This window comes from Gekko japonicus, unplaced genomic scaffold (genome assembly GCF_001447785.1).
Source record: "Gekko japonicus isolate JY-2015 unplaced genomic scaffold, Gekko_japonicus_V1.1 scaffold1109, whole genome shotgun sequence".
Classification (NCBI taxonomy): Eukaryota; Metazoa; Chordata; class Lepidosauria; order Squamata; family Gekkonidae; genus Gekko; species Gekko japonicus.
Window position 1 is genome coordinate 12,864 of NW_015169205.1, and position 21,920 is coordinate 34,783.

Here is a 21,920-nt window from a genome sequence, read left to right on the forward strand (position 1 = left end):
GGCCATCCATTGGGAGAAAAGCAGATGTTGTGGGTGGGGCTGCTTGAAGCCCATTTGAGATAGGAGGAAGAGGAACACAGCTTCTTTAGGCTGCATGCATGGCACAAGATAGATGAGTCTGTTGGTTATATCTGTCAGGATGGCTGTGGCTCAGTGGCAGGGCATAGGATTTACATGTAGAAGTCTCCAGGTTCAACCCTATTTATTTATTTAATCCAATTTATATCCCGTCCTCCCCACCAAATAGGCCCCAGACCATATAGGGCTTTAAAGGTTAAATCTGGCACCTTGAATGAATTTGGTATGCTGTCAGCAGCCAGTGCAATGCTTTCAGCACAGGCGGCATATGTTCCTGCAAAGGGAACTAGCTGCAGCTTCCATATTTGCAACAAGGGCAGCCCCATGTAGAGAGCATTACTGTTGCCAGATCATTGCATTCGAGGAAGGGAACCAACTGCCTAATCAGCTGAAGATGGTAAAAGGCTGCCTTAGCAGTGGCTGCTACCTGGTCCTCTATTGTTAAGGAGGCATCCAGGAGCACTCCCAGACTCCTAACCTCCAGCGCTGGCACCAACGGTGCCCCATCAAAAGTCAGGAGTGGGATCCCTACCCTTGGACCACTCAGGCACAGGACCTCTGTCTTCGTTGGATTCAATTTCAAACGACTCAGCCTAAGCCAACCAGCCACGGTTTTCAACGCCAGTTCCAGATCTTCTGGTCTAGAGTCAGACTGGCCACCCAACAACAGATAGAGCTGGGTGTCATCTGCATATTGGTGGCATCCCAGCCCACGGCTCTAGGCAATCTGGGCAAGGGTGTGCATATAGATGTTAAATAACATTAGGGAAAGCACCGCTCCTTGGGGCACTCCACAGATCAGTGGGTGTCTTCGGGACAGCTGATCCCCAAGAACCACCCTTTGTCCCCAACCTTGGAGAAAGGAGACAAGCTATTGCAAGATAAACCCCTGAATCCCAGTGTTGGCGAGGCACCCCCAGTTAATATCTTAAACAGCAGGTGTTGGAAAACACTTTCCTTTGCCTATTTTTATTGTTAGCCATTTGCATTCCATTTTTCTCCCCAAGGGTGACCCAAAGTAGAAAAATACCAAAATGCAGTTTAAATGAATAAACAATTTAAACAAACAAAATAGTTTTTTAATAAGCAGAAATCAAGCCAAAGAATACATAAAACCACATCATGGACTAGTCCTGGATTCAGTGGCTTTATTTATTTATTTTATTGGATTTATATCCCGCCCTCCCCACATAGCAGGCTCAGAGTGGGTTCCATCAAACATAATAAACAATATACAGTATAAGGTAAAGGTAAAGGTTCCCTTGCTCGAAAGCCAGTCAAATCCGATGAGGCGCACGGAACACTGTTACCTTCCCACCGAAGTGGTACCTATTTATCTACTTGCAATTTCTTGCTTTCGAACTGCTAGGTTGGCAGGATATACAGTATACAAAGAATTAAAAACAGTGAAACCCTCAATAAAATGCAACATTCTTCTGGTACAAGTCATAGTTAAAGCCTCACAGATGACATCTATTTCAAACTTTGGTCCTTAGATGGTAATGCAGATCTGACCTGTAGAGATTGGGGACACCTGCCACCCTAACTAAAACCCTGGCAGAAGAGCTCCATCTTGCAGGCCTTGTGGAACTGTAAAAGGTCCAGCAGGGCCCTGATCTCATATGGGAGCTCATTCCACCAGGTAGGGGCCAGGGCTGAAAAGGCTCTGGCCCTAGTCGAGGTGAGGGGGATGTCCCTGGGGCTGGGCACCACCAGAAGATGTTGGTTGGCAGATCGTAAAGCCCTTCAGGGCTCATAGAGGGAAAGGCGGTCTTGCAGGTCTCTGGCCATATAGGGCTTTAAAGGTAAGCACCAACACCTTGAAATGGATCCGGTACTCAATAGGCAGCCACTCAATAAGAAAGCTTGGAGCTGTGTCGCCACCGTCTTCTCCACTACCGTACCCAGGAACAGTAGATTAGACACTGGGCAGTAGTTTGTAAGGACCATAGGGTCCAAATAAGTTTTTTTAAGGAGAGGACGGACTACAGCATCCTTCAATCCCTCTGGGAACATTCCCATTGATAGGGACAGATTGATAATCTCCATCAGAAGGGTCTGCACCTCATCACTGCAAGCTTTCACCAGCCACTACAGGCAAGGATCAAGGGGGCATATGGTGGGCTCCACAGCAGCCAGGATCCTGTCCTGGACGAGCAGACTGAAATGGTCCAACACCGGACCTGAAGACAGCCAAGGAGCTTCCAGTTCCCTTATTGTTTCAAGTGTGGCTGGAAGATAGTGGAGTGACAAGACTTTACCTGTAAAATGGCTTGCAAATGCCTCACAGCCTATAGCCAATTCTCTAGTATTTGGGATGCCCTGAGGCAAAACGGTTAAAGATTGGGTCATGCAAGCCTTAGGAAGTGAATCATGGTTTAAAAACCAATGGCCAAGAGCTCTTTAACTTTCCCTTTGACTTCAGCCAGAAGGCTCATGTTTCCGGCCATGCCAAGGTCTAAGTACCTGCAAATAGAAGAGAAATAAACCCAGCCTAAATCTTTTTTGCCCTGACCTGGATCGCCCAACCTTTGACTTCAGCCAGAAGGCTCATGTTTCTGGCCATCCCAAGGTCTACGTACCTGCAAACAGAAGAGAAATAAACCCAGCCTGGATAGCCCAACCTTGTCCCATCTCAGAAGCTACGCAGGGTTGGTTAGTATTTGGATGGGAGACCTCCAAGGAATACCAGGATGCTACACAGAGGCAGACAATGGCAAACCACCTCTGAATGTCTTTTGCCTTGAAAACCCTACAGGGTCTCCACAAGTTGACTGTGACTTGATGGCAAAAAATACAACTTATTTAGCTGTTGCTAGCTAGATGTGCCCACCTTTGTCCCCTCAGACCCAGGAAACTGGCTGTCAATTAGAATCTCAGTAGATAATGCTGAGCTATATGGAACAATAGCATCTCTGCATATATATTTACATACACAAGCTTTGACTTGATTTCCTGTCTATGCTAGTTTCTTCTTCAGGAGGGATAATGTGGATCTGACTGTTGACAGTCGGGGCCCCTTTGGACAGTACAGTCAGCTGGAAGAAAGGCGACTGGCTAAAGCTGGTGCTAAAGTTATGCCTAGAGCAAAAAATGCTCAGGTGAAAATAATCAAGGGAAGTTAAAAGAGTTTTGGTAAGACTAGAAGCCTTGCTAGTGAGGGTTGGGTTCCAACATTGTCTCCAAAGCCCACATAGACACTGGCAGGATAAGAAGCTGCCCTTGAAAAACCAGGTAGGGTTGCCAGGTGCTCACCTTCTGCCGGTGGGGGGCTCCATGCTGCTCTCCGGGTTCTTCTGGCTCGTGCACAATGACATCACTCGGAAGTGATTTCATTGCGCCAGGTATGTCATGCTGGGAACACTAGCATTTGGCCAAAAATTCTATGGTCACCATAGAGTTTTTAGCCAAATGCTAGAGCGTCCCCCACGCTACATGCCCGGTGTGATGACGTCACCTCCAGGCACATCAGAGCTCTTCGGGGACGGGGGTCCCCTGTTGGCCAGCTGGCCGGTGGCAGATTGGGCCTCCCAAAATCAAGATGAGCCCCGTCCCCATTAGGGGGATGGCAACCCTAACACCAGCTGTTTACCAGGGGCCTAGCAGAAGACAGCAGCGGAGGGAGGCTTAATGCAGGCCAAGGCCAAGGCTCCTGTTAGACCTTCTCCAAGCTCCTAGGCTGAATTCAACTGGAGCAACAGAATAAATTAAACATTCGTTTTCTTCAGCTGCTGGCATATTCTCAGTTTTTGTAAGACAATTCAGGAAGGTCCTCACCTAATCCTTGAAAAAACTGGGTCAGAAAGCACCCCCCCCATCAGATTAACATACTTGCCGTTTCTGTTTCCTTATAGTGTGTGACATAAATTGCTGGCCTGATCCATCCAAATTTGTCTTGCTAAATTTATCAAATCTGTGCTGGGGGAGAAAGTGAAGCTCATCCTCGGTGGTGAGCAGATCTGCAGCCCTTCTTCCCCCAGCCCCGTGCCCTCTTGCTTCTATTGCTTCCCAAGCAGTTTGTTGAAAGCCACTGATAGCATGTCTTACTTGCCTGTTGCTGAAATTCTTGGCCCATAAACTGAGGGTTGATAGCTGCTCAAATCCTCTCCTCCTGGGGCAGGGTTGGCAGGGGAAACAAGCACATAAGCCTGCACATTCAAATAATCTGTCCCGGCAACTCATGAGTCTGCTGGAGGCTGAAGACAGAGTCAGGAATGGATACAGACATCTTGTTCCAGCTCTGCTAGAGAGAGACAGAGGAGAGATCTGGAATTGCTGATCAGCATGAGAAAAATTCTGCTAATGAACTGCCTAAATACTGCAAAATGTATTTTTGGGGTAGCCATAACATCCAGAGGGGACTTTAGAAAATAAGAGTGACAGCACCTTTTGCCGCTTGGATTTTTAAAAAGATTCTGGGGTATTAGTATGGGAAATTCACATGCAGATTTTCAGGCTCTGTGTCTGGATCCTCCGTAACCTCTCTTACTGTTGCATTCTTTATTTGTGTTCTGTAATGTCATGCTTTGACAGGCAAGGGTACACATGAAAGGTTGATCTATCCTTAACTCTCATGCATGAGTCTGTTGGTCATCTGAGACCTGTAATTTCACCATCTTTTAAACACTGCTCATCTGGTGGGATGATGGGATGATAGCAGATTATATAGCAGACCGCTCCCTTTCCCCTGTTTAAATGAATGGTGAATCCCCGCTAGCTGTTAGCAGAACAACAGGTAAAGATAAAGGTTTCCTTTGCTCGAAAGCCAGTCGAATCTGACTCTAGGGTGTGGTGTTCATCTCCATTTCCAAGCTGAAGAGCCAGTGCTGTCTGAAGACATTTCCGTGGTCATGTGTATTGGAGATTCGGGTTTGTTTTAGGCTTATATTAATTAGCAGAGTTAGCAGAGTATAAAAGAGTCAGAGTCCATGATAGTTTAAAATATAAAAGTTTACTACAACCTAATATGGGTAAGGGTATACGGGATGAAAAATAACAAAGAGCTTTATTTCTACATCCTCACAGCTAGACGGCTGACTTAGGTCTTAACTCATCCTAAGACTAATGGAGACAAGACGAGACTGCCTTACATGGCAGAGGTCTAATGGAGACATGCTCCTCTAATGGAGAGTAATGGAGACTGGAGCTTCTTCTTGCTCTCGGACAAAGAGTCAAAAAATGCTAAATACTAGCCACTCTAGCCTCCAATCAAAACAACAAACTAGGTCTGAATCTGGCGGGCTTTCTAGCTCTCTAAACAGATAGGATACAAACAAACATGTGATTCAGTACACAGTATTAACCCAGTAAATACTAAATAGAAGTGATCTAACTTGTAACATCCAACAATGTGGCTGGCATGACTAGATGCCAAGGCACACGGAATGCTGTTACTTTCCCACCAAAGTGGTACCTATTTATCTACTTGCAATTTCTTGCTTTCGAACTGCTAGGTTGGCAGGAGCTGGGACCAGAGCTGGAAGCTGGGACCAGAGCTGGGAGCTCACTCCGTCATGTGGCACTCGGGTCTTGAACGACTGAACTACTGACCTTCCGGTCTGCAGTTCAGTGTCAGTTTAGGTACTGGGACGTAATTAGGCAGGTACTGAAAAATGGCTTGCGGAGGAGCACGGAACCATATCAGCCATTTTGCTTTTGACAAAGCAACCTCTGCTCTCAAGGCAATGGCAAGACCCAACAAACTCAGTTCGTGTCTTTCATAAACAACACACTAGAACATGCTCCAGGCAGGAGTTAACGTGGCGGATGTGTAAATGTGGAAATACTTGCCTCTCAGTGCAAACCAATGGCATGGATCAGTTGATGGAATGCAAGCAATTCCAAGCCTGCCCTTGGAAATGTGACCACATGGTCTTTTTGCCAAAATGGAGACAAACTTAGGATCCAAATAATATTGTCTTCAACATCTTGCAGGCCATTGTGCCACCAGATGCAACCTAGAAGCAATGAGGCAGAATGGACCCCCAGGCTTATCCAGACTGCCGTCAGCTGTGTCGGGCAGCTTTCAGAGAATCCAATCCCCGATTATTGATCTAAGAAATTCCTGGTTATCCTCTGAGGATAACACCAAATGGCATGACTTCAAAGGAATTCTGGGAACTGGAGTGTTGAGAATTCTTGGACAGTGCCAAACCAGATGTCTCATGGGAGACATCTAGAACAGTCTTCCTTAAAAAGAAAAAGAGGAATGGCTAAGGCAGGAGATGATTTTCTCTTTTGTACATATTTACATTCACCCTCCCTCTAACTGCTTTTCCATCTGCAGGAGAAAAGACATGGGTGTCCCTTCTTGGACGGGAAAGTGCTGTACATCCTCTTCTCCACACAGTCCAGAGCTCCCAGTCTCAGCCTCCCGTGGCTGTTTGTCATTAAAGAAAGGAGACTGCTGTAAAATGCTCCCCTATAGTATCTAGTAGGGCCCTGATATTTATTTGATAATTGCAATGCTCCAGTGAGCTGGAAGAAGTATGACTGATTATTATCAAGTTAACTAGCTAGCCGAGATTTACATTTTTTCCTCTCCACAATTATGGATGCATTTTGTTCCTTGGCCAAAATTTTCACATTGTAATTCTTTTCCCATTTGAATGGGCCACAGTTGTCCATTACAGAATCAGCTGATTTCGTAGGACTGATGAGATTTACCCCTTCACAAATTCTCCATCATCTACCCTGTAAGGTTATTGACAGCCTTGGTTATTCATGCTGACGGCAGCCACCTCATATGACACGGGAAGGGGAGAAACTGATCTAGCCGTCACATTTTCCTCACAGGAAATCAGCATTAGGCAGATTGACTGGGAGATGGTAGGCTGTAGCACTGCCTTCCGGGAGGATTCCTGGGATCCATTGGGTGCCAAAAGGTCCTGCTAGTTTGGACTCACTCTCTGTGTTTTGGGATCTTGCCTTCTTTTTGCTTTTCTTTTGAAAAGTGATTGTGAAGCTGCTTTTTTCCTCCCACTAGGAGAAAAGAGATGGGGATGGCAACTCCTGTCATGGGCATTCTTGGTATCAGAATGACGGCAAGTGTCTTCGTGGATACTTATTAGCATTGCTGGCAATTACCCTACATACGAGTGTGGATTTATCAAGATCAGCAACAAGAGGAGCTGCTACAGTCCTCTACACACAGCTGTCAGTCCAGCAGGTTGTTCACAGGGTTAAACTACCCATTCAAGTTTTAAATGCACTGGGTCTGGGTTCCCCATAGCAGCACAGCAGATGCAGGGAATGGGTTTTTAAAAATAAAGGAGAGCCCAAAGCGGCTTGGAACACCACAATGAGGGAGAGGAAGGGCTCCTCCCTCAACCCCCAAGCAATTTTTCACAAGGAAAACACCACACAGAGGGGATTATTTCCCAGATTTTGCTGCTCCATGTGCATAGATTGCTCCGTGTGGAGTAGCAAACATGGGGAAATAATCCCCACCCAGCACTGTTTCCGGAGGGGATCTGAATTGGGTTTGAAAGTGTGGGCCCACAGTGGCTTCATGTACAAAATCAATGTGAATGAGCACTGAGTTCACTCAGCAGTATGGGCTGGGAGTGGGAAGTGAGACCGAGGACCAAAGTCCTCTCTGAGCCCAGAAGGTGCACTGTGTATCCACTGTAATAAAGGACTGATCAAAGCAGATACTTTTTGCTCTACTTTGATGCTTCAGATATTCAAAAGGGAAAGCAGGGGGGGGGGGAACCCGAACTCCTTGGGTGATAGAGAATATAAAAGGTATCTCATAAAATCGCTGAGGAAAAAGTCTGCCAGACCCCAGGAGACAGCTGAAATGGCAATATGTTAGAGATCAAACCGCCATTGGATCAGGAATGGGGGGGGGATAAGAACTGTATACGGATGATTGAACTTCAAGTGTAGGAGGTTCATTGATAGAATTCTGAAGGTTCACTTCTATTCCTCGTATTTTAGCAACACAGATTTGCTGTCAGTGGGTTCTGTATGGTGGGGCCTTTGTTTTCACTGTCCCTCTAAATGTGGATGTGCTGAATTATATTTGTCCACAATTAGGGGATACCTGAAAATAAGATTTTCCCCCTGGATGTTATACAAAAAGTACTTCTTAAAATCTAAACAAATGAACAATAACAAGTGATATAAATTACAGATAGCACTCCTAACAGAAGGAAGAATGGGAGGATGAGGCAGAGATTCAAGTTACGGCCAGAGCAGTTCTGCCAGGGACGGCACATAGCCAGCCAGAAACAAGATCTGCAGAAGCTGGTCAGCATCCAGACGGACAACCTGTTCTGATAACCTGCAGAGCAGAACAGAGAGCCAGACTGGCATAAGTAGGATCTCCAATCATTCCTCTTTTTAGATCAAAGCAGCCAGGTGAGGGAAGAAGGGAAGGCTCAATTGTGCTTCATATGGTTGAAGGGTTTGTGGGTTTTTTGTGCAGCATACAAGCATCTGTATGGTATCAGTGGCAGGTATCCTACCACCCCTTGGAGTAAAGTTTGAAACCTTCCCCCAGCATAAGGAACCATCCTCCTGCTTCTGATGGAAGAGCCATTCAAGATCAAGGAAGGCTCCGAATGTTTCTCATGATGTGACACGTAGTTCTAGAAGAATGACTTCCTCCACAGCACTGTGGCTCTGAACTGATTTCTCTTCCCCTTCAGGGATTAATAGATTTTTAAAAAGGAGCATGGTAAGTGCTAAGGAACTGCGGTGGCTCAAGTGGTTAAGACGCTGAACTGCAGGCTGTGGAAGGTCAGTAGTTCAGCAGTTCAAGACCCGAGTTGCCGCATGACAGAGTGAGCTCCCATCTCTAGTTCCAGCTCCTGCCAACCTAGCAGTTCGAAAGCAAGAAATTGCAAGTAGATAAATAGGTACCACTTCAGTGGGCAGGTAACAGCGTTCCGTGCACCTTGGTGTTTAGTCATGCTGGCCACATGACCACGGAAACGTCTGCGGACAGCGCTGGCTCTTCGGCTTTGAAACGGAGATGAGCACCGCAACCCTAGAGTCAGATTCGACTGGCTTTCGAGCAAGGGAAGCCTTTACCTTTACTTTTCAGTGCTAATCATTCATCTGCTGTGTCATGCCTAGTTTGGTCCTCACTCCTCAGCTTTATAAATTGATAGGTCTTTAACCTGGAGTTGAGCTCTTTTCTTGGAAAGTCTGTTGACATCTCAAGTGAGGAGGAATAGAATTTGGGCCTCGGACAATTGATTGGATGGATCCCATCTTACAAGAGGGCATGGGAATCTGTTCATCTGCAGACAGAATGGGATTTCAGGTCCTCGAAGCAAGTTCTCTGACTATTGTTCTTTTCCATGTCAGTGTTGGGATCCCAACCAAGGACCAGGGATATGACAGCACTTTCTTCCAAGTCAATATCTGGATGTTAATTTGGGCCATGACACTTGAGGCATATAATTATTAGCAACCATCCATCCTTGTAAAATGATGAGAGTTTGCAGCATTTCTCTGGGTGATTTGAATTACATCAGGTTACATTTCCTTTTATATACATAAATATAACTGTAACAAGGCTGTACTGCAGTATATTAACAATGTGGAGCTCTGTCAAGATCCTGAGCAGAAGCCAGCAACAGATGTTGTATTCTGCTGGGAGGAGTGACTTCCTTATTGCAGTACATGAATGTTGTAAGAAGAAAGGAATACAGAAGAAGTCTTCTATAGGGTGTAGTGACAATGCGAGTCTTTGAAAGCTGCAAAAACCTATGGGTTACTAATGCCCCCTTAACAATGCATTGTAGTGACTGCAACATACTGCTTCTGCACTTCCAACAAGAGCTTGGGGTTTTGTAGGTTCGCCTGCTTAATGCAGTTAATGCAGTCACACGGGTCAGATAACGCGGGTGTGTGTGTGTGGCTCTTCGCACCAATGCAATTTAACGCGCCAGAACGCTATCAGATGCCACGGTGGCAAAGTGGGGTTTTGTTTGTCGGCAGGTGTTTTTGGTGCGCGTCAAGAGTGCGCTTGAGCAATCACACATAGGTATTCCATCGACGGCCCGTAGCAAACCGTTTGCTAGTAGGCTTTCATGGGTATTTTTAAACTCCAGATCTTTGGGCAGATGCTATGGGTCGGCAATAGGTGTGCTACGCTTGTCAGATGTGTCCTTGTGATCGCGCCCGTATACTCCGCCTGGCATTCATGCCTCTCCCGCCGCAAATTCCATGTGTGAACAGGGCCTAAATGTATCAAGTTGACAACATTTCATTAAGGTTCATTTCATGTGTTATGTGCATTTTTTTCACATAGAGGAAACAAATGCCCACTGTAATGTATGAAGTGTAGTGCCTGTGTTTTTCCTTCTCTCTATACATATATTATGCGCTATACATGCATTTTCTCTAGGCTGGAAAAAAAATCCAATGCATGAAGCCGCTGTAAGGACTAGATGAACCTGGGAAATGCATTCAGTGCTGTTCCTTTCAGACAGAAATGATCTCTATTTCTTAGTGGGCTGAACATGCTGGAATTTTGGACAGAATTCTGCCTTCACGGGACAAGTTGTTCCACAAGCTGAACACCTTTAGTGGCATTCTCTTGGGCCGAGGCACTTCACGGGATGATGATCGGTATCAGGGTCAAGCCAAGAGGGAGCATTTTACAACTCTGGGTCTGTTGTTCTTTCTGGAGCCAGCACTGGGATTGATGCTGGAGTACAGCAGCCAGGCAGGAGCAGAAGACCAGGCTCCAAGTATTTATTCCAGGTTGAGCCGGCGTAGAGGCTTCGTTCTGCCTGCCAATCACAGGGGCCAAAGTTAACCACCCTATTCCCTTCTCCACCTGAAGAAGGATCACGAAGGGAGGCCTGAGCTCCAGGCACAGTCTAGCTAGACTCTCATCAGACTTGATCCCAGCCTCCGTCTAGTTCAACCCAACATTCAATCCCTTACATTCGTCTGCAGACCAAAAACTTCCACCAGAGCCCTCTGGCTGAAAGCCTGGGTGCATTTCAGCCAGTGCTGAGAGGGGCTGCACTTCACACAGGCAACAGCTATGATCACACTAACTGCCGACCACCTATCTCTGTAATTAACTGCTGGGTAAGCATGGGGGAATTAGCACTGCACTGTAGACTCAGCTTCTAATCAGGAGTTTAATCATACAGCCTGCAAACAGCAAGATACACGGTTATTAATCTTTGCACAGTGCAGTAACCTCAAGTATAATTCCCAATTAATCTGTGGGAGGCAGGCACAACTCAATATTTACAAGATGTCTACTAATTTTTAGAGTTAATGTGATTATAGAGATGTATGCTGCTGATGGGGGGTCAACTGAGCCTGGATTCTGTTCTTCAGGCCACCCAGTATCCCCCGTGACTGTTATACTGGCGAGTTCTTGCACATTAAAACATAAACAGGAAGCAGTAACTACTACAATTCTATTTTGCTCAGCTGTTTCTTATGGCTGATCTGCTTGCTACACTTACTGCGTGGAAAGAACCCCAGCTCTGTTAATGCAAATTACAAAGGCTTTCTCCTGGCATGCACATAAAGTTGGAGGGTTTGGAAGTCATGCCTGCAGGAAAGAGAAGCCCCTAAGTGACTTTCTCCTGCTGTTGTTGATCTACAGGGACCTCTCTCCCCTCAGCTCATCCTTCTCTATCAGGTAGAAAGGGGAAGAAAATTAGCTTTGATGAGATGATTGGCTCTTATGGAGTTTTGATGCCTGAAGTGAACCAAAGATGTTATAGTCCCACAGAAAACATGAGTGAACAAGGAGATATCCATTTGAACTTGCACTGCTTCCCCTTTCTCTCTTGCAGCCTGTAGCAATTTTCTTCTACTCCTTTCTCTGCCTCTTATCCTGTTCTTCCTGCCCACTGTGATTGGGCTGGTGGGAATATAGGTAGGAGGCAATAGTCATCAGCAGTGTTCCCTCTAAGCTGAGTTAGTGTGAGCTAGCTCACAGCTTTTTAGCCTCCAGCTCACAGTTTTTTGTCTTAGCTCAGGAAGGATGGCTCCAGAGCAGGCTAATTTATGCAGGAGCCCAATCACTTGCTCACAGCTTTAATGCCAGTCGCTCACAAAGTAGAATTTCTGCTCACAAGATTCCACAGCTTAGAGGGAACATTGGTCATCAGGGCAGGTCTTCTCTTGAGCACCTCAAGGGCGTAAGCACTCCACTTTGGAAATCATTACTTTTGTAGAAATTGCCAGGGAATGAGAATTTCTTTGGCTTCTTGCAGCAGTTTTAATTTAATTATTTGTAATTTACACTTATATACTGCCCATCACTGAATATGCAGTATAACACTAGTATAATACATAGTATATAGTATATAAACAGTATAACACTAGCATAATTTCTTTCTTTTATCACTGCAAGTTGTTCCCGACAGACTCATTTTCTACTTTTTCCCTACTTGCCTTAAAATATCAATTTTTGGACATAAGAACATAAGAGACGCCAATGTTGGATCAGGCCAAAGGCCCATCCAGTCCAACACTCTGTATCACACAGTGGCCAGAAATACCAGTGCCATCAGGAGGTCCAGCAGTGGGGCCAGAACATTAGAAGCCCTCCCACTGTTGACCCCCCCCAACCACCAAGATGACAGAGCATCACTTGCCCCAGAGTGGATGAATCTTGGACATCAAGGAGAGATTGGCCAGCATGCTCATGGAGGGCATGTTGGGAAGAAAGAGTGACTGTGTGCTCCCTGGTCTTGTTAAGAAATACTTGAAAACTTTTTGCTTGCTGGCTGTAATCAGGAAGCTGATAATTTACTGAGCTGTTTAGATGTGTCTGAATAAATGAATGTGTGACAATCTACATTATTATAGAAGCCTTCTCCCAGCTGCTCTCCTGTACCATATGCTGCCACTGTCACCTCCAGTTGCTACAAGTCACATAGGTAAGAAGAAGAAAAATGAGACTTTTGTGTTGAGATCTACTGCTTAGGTGTCTCTGTGTGCCTTTGCCATCTGCCTATGCACCTAATTAACCTGCTCCTGCTCAGAGCTCAGCGGGTCTTAATAGATACTTCTTAATAGATACTTCTTAATAGATACTACTGACTGTGTATGTATGTGTTCAAAGAGTATATCTAACTGTGCTAGATCAAATTGGGGGCAAACTGTGAGTTCTGTGCTTGACAAATAGATCATTTTAATGACCCAGCCATGACCCCATGGGATAAATGCCTTTTCCTCAGTATGGGAGAAGATTTGGCTCCTGCAAGCTGAGCTAGTGTAAAAAGGGCCATGTGCTGCTATACACATCTATAATTTAGCAGCTATTGTGCAGGGGCATAGTTGCTGCACATGATGTTTGAGATGAATTTCAACATAGAACTTTGAGGTGATCCAGTCAGGTGGTTGCTTGTATATAAGGGAGTTCAATCAAGATAAGTTTGCCTATTCTTCATACTGAAATTCTCAGTACCCTTAGTTTTTCAAATGGACCATGGATTGAATTCTCATTCGAGGAGAAGCCAGTTTAAGAGATTCATAGTGCTCTCCTAGGTCTTTTTTTTTTAAAGGTCACTGGATTTAGGAGAGTGTAACTCTGGTTCAGATTGCCTTGTCCGTGTCCTGGAGTGTCTCTAGATGCTCAGTTTTACTTCAGAGTGAGGCAGTTCCATGTGATCAGCCAGCTGATCAGCCTCTTTCTGAGGGAACGAAAGAGAGAGCGTGTGCGCTCAGACACAGCTGGGTGGCAGCTTAGGCAATGACTCATAGCACAACACATGAGGATCAGTGTGCGTTTAAATTTGCCATGGCAACAAATAGTCCACCAGCAGTAATTACATAGATTGTCATGGAGACAGGGCAAAAGAAACAGAATTAGTTCTCTCTTTGGGGAGCGAGACAGAGACCATCCCCAAAAATCATGGTATAGTATCTCCAGGGACAAGAAGAGATTTTGCACCTCCAGCCTTGAAGAAGTGCTCTCACACAGATATCCGATCTGCTGCAGTGTCATTTCTAATTATGAGATAGCCATAAATGCATATCAGCCTTGATGTTGTTCAGACAGTACAAATATGAAGGAAAAGGATAAATGTAGGCAAAACAGGGAGCCTTTGCTGTCCTCCTCAATTGCAGCACACAGCCATGAAGCCATATGGATGCATAGTCTATGACACTAGCCCCCCACGACTTCTCCCTCAGATTTGCTCATTCTGGGGAAATCTCACACTTTGCTACAAAGAAGCACAAATTTGGTGTAACTTTGCCTATGTAATGTTGTTGTTATTTATTAAATTTATGAATCACCCAGCCTGCAATTTTGCCCATAGTACAGCTTTGGGAAGCCTTGGTATATTCATCATTAGCAATAGTTGTGTTCATTAATAGTGGTATTCATGAGCAAGAGCCAACATACAACCTACAATGGCTATGTCTTCATTCCTGTGTTACTTTATCCAGTGTCCACAGCCCTGCTCCCAACACCAGCAACGTTTCTGTGCAGGTGCTGGCTTACGCGTTGAGTTGTTCTCTCAGACAATGAGTGCCGGCTGCCTATCCAATGTGCAAGAGTGTATGAGGGAAAGAGAGGAAGGAGAAACCATCTGAGAATACGAGTAAGGAGTCATGGATTCAGGAGAAGGATGTGTTGGAGTTCCACCTTTGCGGGGACGGACAGGGCAACAGAGCAGGGAGCTGCTTGATTCTGGAAAGACATGCCTGGTGTTTGTGTGCATACATAAATCTTTATATTTGTGTATATGAAAAATATAACACCCTCCCCCCGTAGTTAAACGACTACAATTTTTTGTAAGATCCACAGTTTAATATCTATGACCCTGTTAAAGATCTCTTACATATCAATGGGATTTGGCAAATTCCAGGTTATTCTCAGGTCTCAGCTCCCTCTCTGGGGTGGGGATGAACTGAGCTGACTCAGAAGTCTGAGACAGAGAAGATTCCTCTGTGACATCCTCTCTCATCCACAAGCACTATCACCTTGGCTTTCCTCTTCAATCAGAAGCAGTGCCGGTGGACAATGAAGGGCCCCTTCTCATTATAGGCCTGACGGTTGATCCACAAATTCTGGAAGGAGTTGAGTGAGGCTACAATGGAGCCACCCAGCCAGGCAGAAAAGATTCGGTTGGGGGAAGCCAGGATGCCCACTTTGCCTGTTGGCTCCATCTTTTGAAGTTCCTTTTTAATCCTCTCAGAAAAGCCACGGAGCATAGTGGTGCCACCGGCCAGCAGCACATTAGAAAGCAGATCTGCTTGTCTCTCTGGCTTACATTTCTTGATACTATTCATGGCTTGGACATGAAGCCCCACCTCTGGGAAGCCTAGCATGGTAGGATTGAAGAGGACTTCTGTACAGCGAAAGCGTTCATTGCCAATGGAAATGACTTGCCTGTCAGGAAGAGTGTAGTCCATGAGGTATTTCTTCTCATCTGCATTCAGTTCAGACTCATAATCCTCAGGGATATAACAACATTTCTCCTTGATCTGACACACCACATCCATTTCATCCTTTTGAAAAGGATTTCCACATTCTCCCATTAACTTGGCCAGATATTCTGTCAGGGAATTGCCGGCTATATCAAGTCGGTAGGTGGCATGAGGCAAGATGTATCCATCATGGACAGGAGCCGTGTAGGATGTCCCATAGCCAGAACCAATCACCAGCCCACCTGTGCGCCCATAGGAATACACCGACAGAAGGGATTGGTGAGCAACAAACATGGCTGGCACTTCAAAGTTCTCAAAGAGTAGCTCGGCCATTTTCTCCCGATTGGTGGTTGGGGACATGGGAGCATCTGTGACCAGGACAGCTAGTTCTTCAGGGCACACACTGAGCTCTGTGTAGAAGACATGGTGCCACAGCATCTCTAGGGCATCCCAATCCGTCACCACACCATGGGTCATTACCACATGTGTACTCACCTCTGCTTTTTTCTTTGGAATGCTCTTTCCAATGTAGTACAGAGGGCTGTCCTTGGTTTTGTACCTGGGCACCCCCACTACACTTGGCACAACAGATCTTGGCTTCTCATCCCCAGCAAGCCCACTCTTGGTGTAGCCAGTGCCTGTGTCTATTACAACAGCAGCATAGTCCTTATACTTCTCTCCTGATCCTGATACGGAGGCTGAGGGATGGCTCTTTGACCTGTGGCTTGTAGGACCAGGACCAGGACCAGGACTCTTTGACTTCTTAGGATAGCTCATTGCAAGATGTACCTTTTGTGAGGCTATCTTAGTTAGCTCTGACACTGTCACCACACCTGGCACCAGTGCGGCAGCCTCCAAATGAAAGAAGGAATCTTCATATCAGCATAGAAGGCAGGTACCATGTTACCATGGCAAATTGTCCATAACACAACCAGAATGCAATGACATCATAACAATGGGAGGTGAAATGGTTGTCCTCAGAGAAGTTCTCATTCCATGGAAGATGCAGAAATGAAACTAAAGTGAGCCTGCCCATTGAAATTTTATCATGATACTTTCTTCTTCAAGAACCTGCATTAGCTCCATGGTATAAACACCCTGTCATCCTTCATAGGTTTATCTCCTCATAACTCTATAGGCTGAGGGGCAGAGTAAAGCTAGTCTGTCTTCACAGGTGAAGAACATGAGACACAAAGAGGATAAGGAACTTGCCCAAACTCACATAAGATTGCATGGCAGAACTTGCAACAGAACCCCATCTTCTCCATCCTCTTTACTGTGGGCTGCTTCTGTTCTTCTCTGCATTCTGACATTTTTAAAAAATATGACCTTGGGCTAAGGATGCAATCCTTTGCATGCTTATTTGGAACGAAAGCCCCACTAAACATGATTTTTCTCTCTTTCCATACCTGTTTCTCAGATGTATTTAGGACCTTGTGAAAAAGTTCCCTAAAAAGCCTAAGCAGCAGATTGTCAGGGAGAGAGAGAGAGAGAGAGAGAGAGAGAGATATTTCCTCATTGCAGTGGTTGCCCATAAGTGCAGTGCTTCCAATTGACTGGCTCAACACCCTCTAGCAGGCTTCTTAGCAGGGGAAAGGGCTCTCTCAAATTAGCAGGGAATAGCAGGACACTGTAAATGTGAAGAAAAGGATCCAGTTTAGACTGTGCAGCATAACTGAGGAAATATCATTCCTGTGGATGGTCGCAAGGTCCATGTATTTGTGTGGATGGGGTAGTGGATGGAAACATCACTCTGGGCTAAATCTTAAGGATTTGGACTAACAAGAGCTTTCTATTTATAGTCTTGAAGACTGTGAGTCATCTTGTTCAATTATTACAGCATCAGCTCTGTCCAAAAAGGCATGCAGCTTGGAGTGGTGATCTCGAGTGAAATGCCAGGAAGCCCCTGAATTCTGGTAGTCCTACCTGCCAAATCAGATTTTCCTCCTTTTGTTGGTTATACCTGTGGTGGTAGTTGGAAGCTTTTAGAATAGTGTATGGGTTGCTACGGTGGGATTCATATTGTTCAGTGTATGTATCAGAGGTCATATGTCTTTGGCCTGGGCATGTGGCTTCCCCTTCCATCTCCCCGTCCCCCTTGGAGACAGGATCATGTAATTGTCTTAAGGGTACAGTTTCCTGGCTCAGTTCCTCAAGGTACTGGCAAAGATTTAGAATAAGAAGAGCCACCAATCAAGAGCAATGCAATTGACTGTCTCTAGCTAAAGGAGCTCTTTCTCTCTGTCCACAGGGAACAGACTTTAAAAAAAAATCTGTGTGGCTAATCTGCCTGTAGATGTGCTTAATTCCTTCTGACTGGCAGAGAAGCAGCACTATTCTCCCTGCATTCAGCCAGCTTTGCCATTAATGCGACTAATTCCAGTGCCTGAGGGTGAGCCTCAGAGAGCCAAACCTAAGCAGGCAGCCCATTCAAACGGGCAGCAGAGCTGGGGGCAGCAGTGTTGTTCTTTTTATGCCCACCGGCTGAACTTGCTTAGTGTACAATATAGCATTTGGTAGTCAAGGGGAATCCTGCTACATGCCTGATGCACTTTCACCTCACAGACAGGGGCAAACATAACATACTATCCTCAATAACCTAAAGATGCTGACATTCAGGGCCTTTTGTCATCTCTAAATAGGGATGGAAGGGTTTGAACACAATTGGTATCAGTTGTGAGAGCCATCTGTCTGGACTGCACAATGATTTTTCTTCTGTCCCCCAAGCATCCACTATAGTTTTAACAGAGATCGTGTTGCTTGTTCAGAATTCTAGGATAATGCAAAGCCAGGACAGTGGAATAACAGCTGTCTTTAAAAGCCATGTCATGTAAATCTGAGATACCCCGCAGCTATGCTGTCCTGCATACCAGTGTCTTAAATGATTTGTTGCATCAGTCTTAAAGAGAGAGAATGAAGTGGAAGCTATGAAAAAGACTGAATCACTGAGGTTCCAAGGCATTTTCCTTCAGCGTACCAGTTCTCTGCTAATGGCACACTGTGGCTTGCATTATGTTTGGCCGTGGCTTCCTTTGAAGCATGATATTGCAACTGCCTAATGAGTGGAAATAGCCCCATGACCCCAGCCAAAGAGGCAGCAGCAGAAACATCAGGGGGCTCTTAGCAGCATTGACACCAACCCCCAGCACGGTTGTAAGGATGACAACAAGTAGCTTGGGCTCACTGTATTGTATACCCACATTATTTTTAATGCTAATTTGTTTTAAATGTTTTTCTAGCGGTGCAAGGCACCTTGGTGCCAATATGGGTAGAAAGGTGGGGTAGAAATGCTCTAAATAAATAAATAAATGTAGAGGAGAGAAGTAACCTTAAATAATTCTTGCTGATTTGCAGATGCTTAGTGAAGCTTCCAACACATTTCTCCTCCATGGAAGGGGAACACACACACACATGCACATGCATGCAGGTGCGTGCACACCCCCCCCCCAACATTCATTTTTGACTGAGCTACTAGATTCCTGCAGTCTCATACTCACAGATTTCCCCCAGCATATCCTCCTGGGTTTTTTCATTTGAACGCACTGCTTTCCATGTGTATTTGGTCAAAGTTTTATGTTTTAAATGTACATGGTAATAACTTTTGCCTTTACCTGTTTCCTTTATGTGGTCCTCTCATTTTCATAAGAGCAACAGGGGACTACATTGCTGCAGTTATATGGAAGACATAAAAAAAAGAGCACCCACCAGCATGCTTTTCCAGTGTGGACAACATGTCTAAATTTGGATTTTGGTGTGGTATGGGAGCCACTGCAGTGCCTTCTCTTTCTGAACTGCCAGCGTAATCTGAGAAGCCGCAGGCCTTCTGAGAGAAGCGGCTTCCTATACTAGTATCAGTCCAGGGTTGCTCTTGTTAGGGGGAGCAGGTGCAGTGCAGGCTTCCATATGGCTGGGCTTTCTCTCATTAACCAGGTAGCATGGGAAGGAAGGGGACCACAGTGGCTGTGTGGTTGTCATATAGGAATCCACAGCTATTCACACATTATGGCACAGATGCCGAAGTAGTGGTATAGTTAATTCATGTTGGTTTTTCAGTTGTCCATCATTACGATGCCTTAAAACTCTGGTCTGCATAAAATCAACTAAATTTGCCCAGTCGGTCAGAAAACCCATTTGGTATTCATACAATTATGAGGTTTCAAAATCTGGTTTCAAATATTGACTGCAATAAGAGCGCATGCACATTTAGTGGCGGTAGCCTGTTCTGCAGAATGCCATTCCAAAAGAAAAGTAGCCCCACCACTCACTCATCTGAATATGAGCTTGACTCCCAGTGACAGAACCAGTTATCTGGGGAAAGGGATATGAAAGAAGCAGAATGGGTTCCCCCCATCGTTCCTTTATTTTTAAAAGTAGGATGTCTTTGATTCATTGTTTTTATTGTCAGTGACACAATGGTGTAGGGTGGAATACTGTAGCAATTCAATAGATTTTAAAAAAAACCTTTTTACATTGTATTCATCATCATATTTTCAAAAATCTGACATTCCCCTTGCAATTGGAGGAGGTGAATCTGTCAACCTCTGTTTACCTACTCAATCTGCATAATTCAAATAGAACTGTTACAATGGATCCAGAATTCCTTGCTGAAGATCTGAACCTTGAATATAGGAAAATGAAGGAGTGAGATGATAGAGTCTTGAGTGTACAACGTCATATCCTGCCACAGGCGTCAGATGAGGGAGTATCAAAGCTTTGAATGCTCTTTTTGAAATTTTCATACCTCTGTGACACAGGGTTTGGGTAGACAGCAGCCCAGACCTCTCAGATGGGAGGATACATGGAGAGAAGCAGGCAAAGCCACCACTGTGAAGTGTGTGCTGTAGTGGTCACACCATAGGCAGAATGTGGACATACACCCACAGTGTGGTCAAGGATGACTGGTGGCCTTTGCAGCCCTTGAGGGAGAGGGTGTGCCTTCAGGATTAAGAGGAACTTGGCAGGTTGCCCCGAGAGGGTGGGGACTGGAGGCATGGGGGAGAGTCCGCATGGTTGGGAGGGCCTTAAAAGCAGTGGTCAGCCACATCCTGGGGTGGAGAAGAGAGGGCAGTGTGCTGTGGCGGCTAAGAGCAGCAGTCTCTAATCTGGAGAACTGGGGTTGATTCCCCACTCCTCCACATGAAGCCTGCTGGGTGACCTTGAGCCAGTCACAGTTCTCTCAGAACTCTCTCACCCCCACCAACCTTACAAGGTGGCTGTTGTGAGGAGAGGAAATGAAGGTGATTATAAGCCGTTCTGAGACTCCTTAGGGTACAGAAAGGTAAAAGGTAAAGGTTCCCTTGCTCGAAAGTCAGTTGAATCCGACTCTAGGGTTGCGGTGCTCATCTCCGTTTCAAAGCCGAAGAGCCAGCGCTGTCCGAAGACGTTTCCATGGTCATGTGGCCGGCATGACTAAACACCAAGGCGCACGGGACACTGTCACCTTCCTACCGAAGTGGTACCCATTTATCTACTTGCAATTTCTTGCTTTCGAACTGCTAGGTTGGCAGGAGCTGGAACTAGAGATGGGAGCTCACTCCGTCCTGCGGCACACTCGGGTCTCGAACTGCTGAACTATTGACCTTCCACAGCCCGCAGTTCAGCGTCTTAAACACTTGAGCCACCGCAGCTTCTAGGGTACAGAAAAGGGGGGGTATAAAAACTTACTCTTCTTCAGAGCTGTTGGGAGGTGAGGAGGGGTGAAGACGCCACCTCCTCATGGCACTGGGATGGTAAACGTATCCCTGAACTCCAATAAAAGAGTTACAATGAAGCCTTCAGTGTCTGCATTCTTTCTGCTTGTACAGACTTGGAAGCCAGGCCCCCCTGACCAAGTGTACTGTGAGCACCAGTCCTCCCAAGTGCCCTGAATCTACAGTCCCTGTTACAGTCTCTCTGCAAGTACAAAACTGGCATAGAGGTGAGAAGGCTGGACATGTTCTCCAGTCTTGGTTTGCAAGTTTTCTAGTTTAAAAAAGGGCATTTGGTCTTCCATCTGCAGTCTGAAATGATACATTATATTCTACCACTTCATATCTACCGCCTTCTGCTGCATAAATCTGACTTATATTAGCCTAATAGCTCAGCATAATTTACAGAAGGGCCTTTCTTCTTATTCAAGAAATGAACAAACCCTTATCTTTCACCTTTGGTAAGTACAGCAAAGAGGAACAGAACTGAGAAAGTTCACATCTTGCAGCCTTGTCCCTTCAACCTCCTCATTGTTATCCAGAGAGGTTCTGTTTGTGGAAGTGAAAGAAGATTGATATTGGGAATTATGGACCAGGAGAAGATGTGAGAAGGCCCTTGTTCCGTCTAACGCTGAGCCGACAGCGTCTTCTGGACAGTTTCAACGCACAGCCAAAGTAGAATCAATCACTTTTATTCAGGTTTTCTTTACATGCATTTATAAGAGGTCTTTACTCACATCTTTGTGATTGAATTCCTTTCACTGGCTCATATGGTGAAAA

General features: G+C 45.5%; 1 protein-coding gene across 1 annotated transcript; it reads right to left on the reverse strand.

Moving 5' to 3' along the window:
• Positions 1 to 15,024: 15,024 nt before the first annotated feature.
• LOC107114759 (actin-3-like) lies at positions 15,025 to 16,230 on the reverse strand. The gene has a single exon (XM_015416351.1). It carries the CDS (start codon positions 16,228 to 16,230, stop codon positions 15,025 to 15,027), a length of 1,206 nt encoding a protein of 401 aa, XP_015271837.1.
• Between the last annotated feature and the right edge of the window lie 5,690 nt (positions 16,231 to 21,920).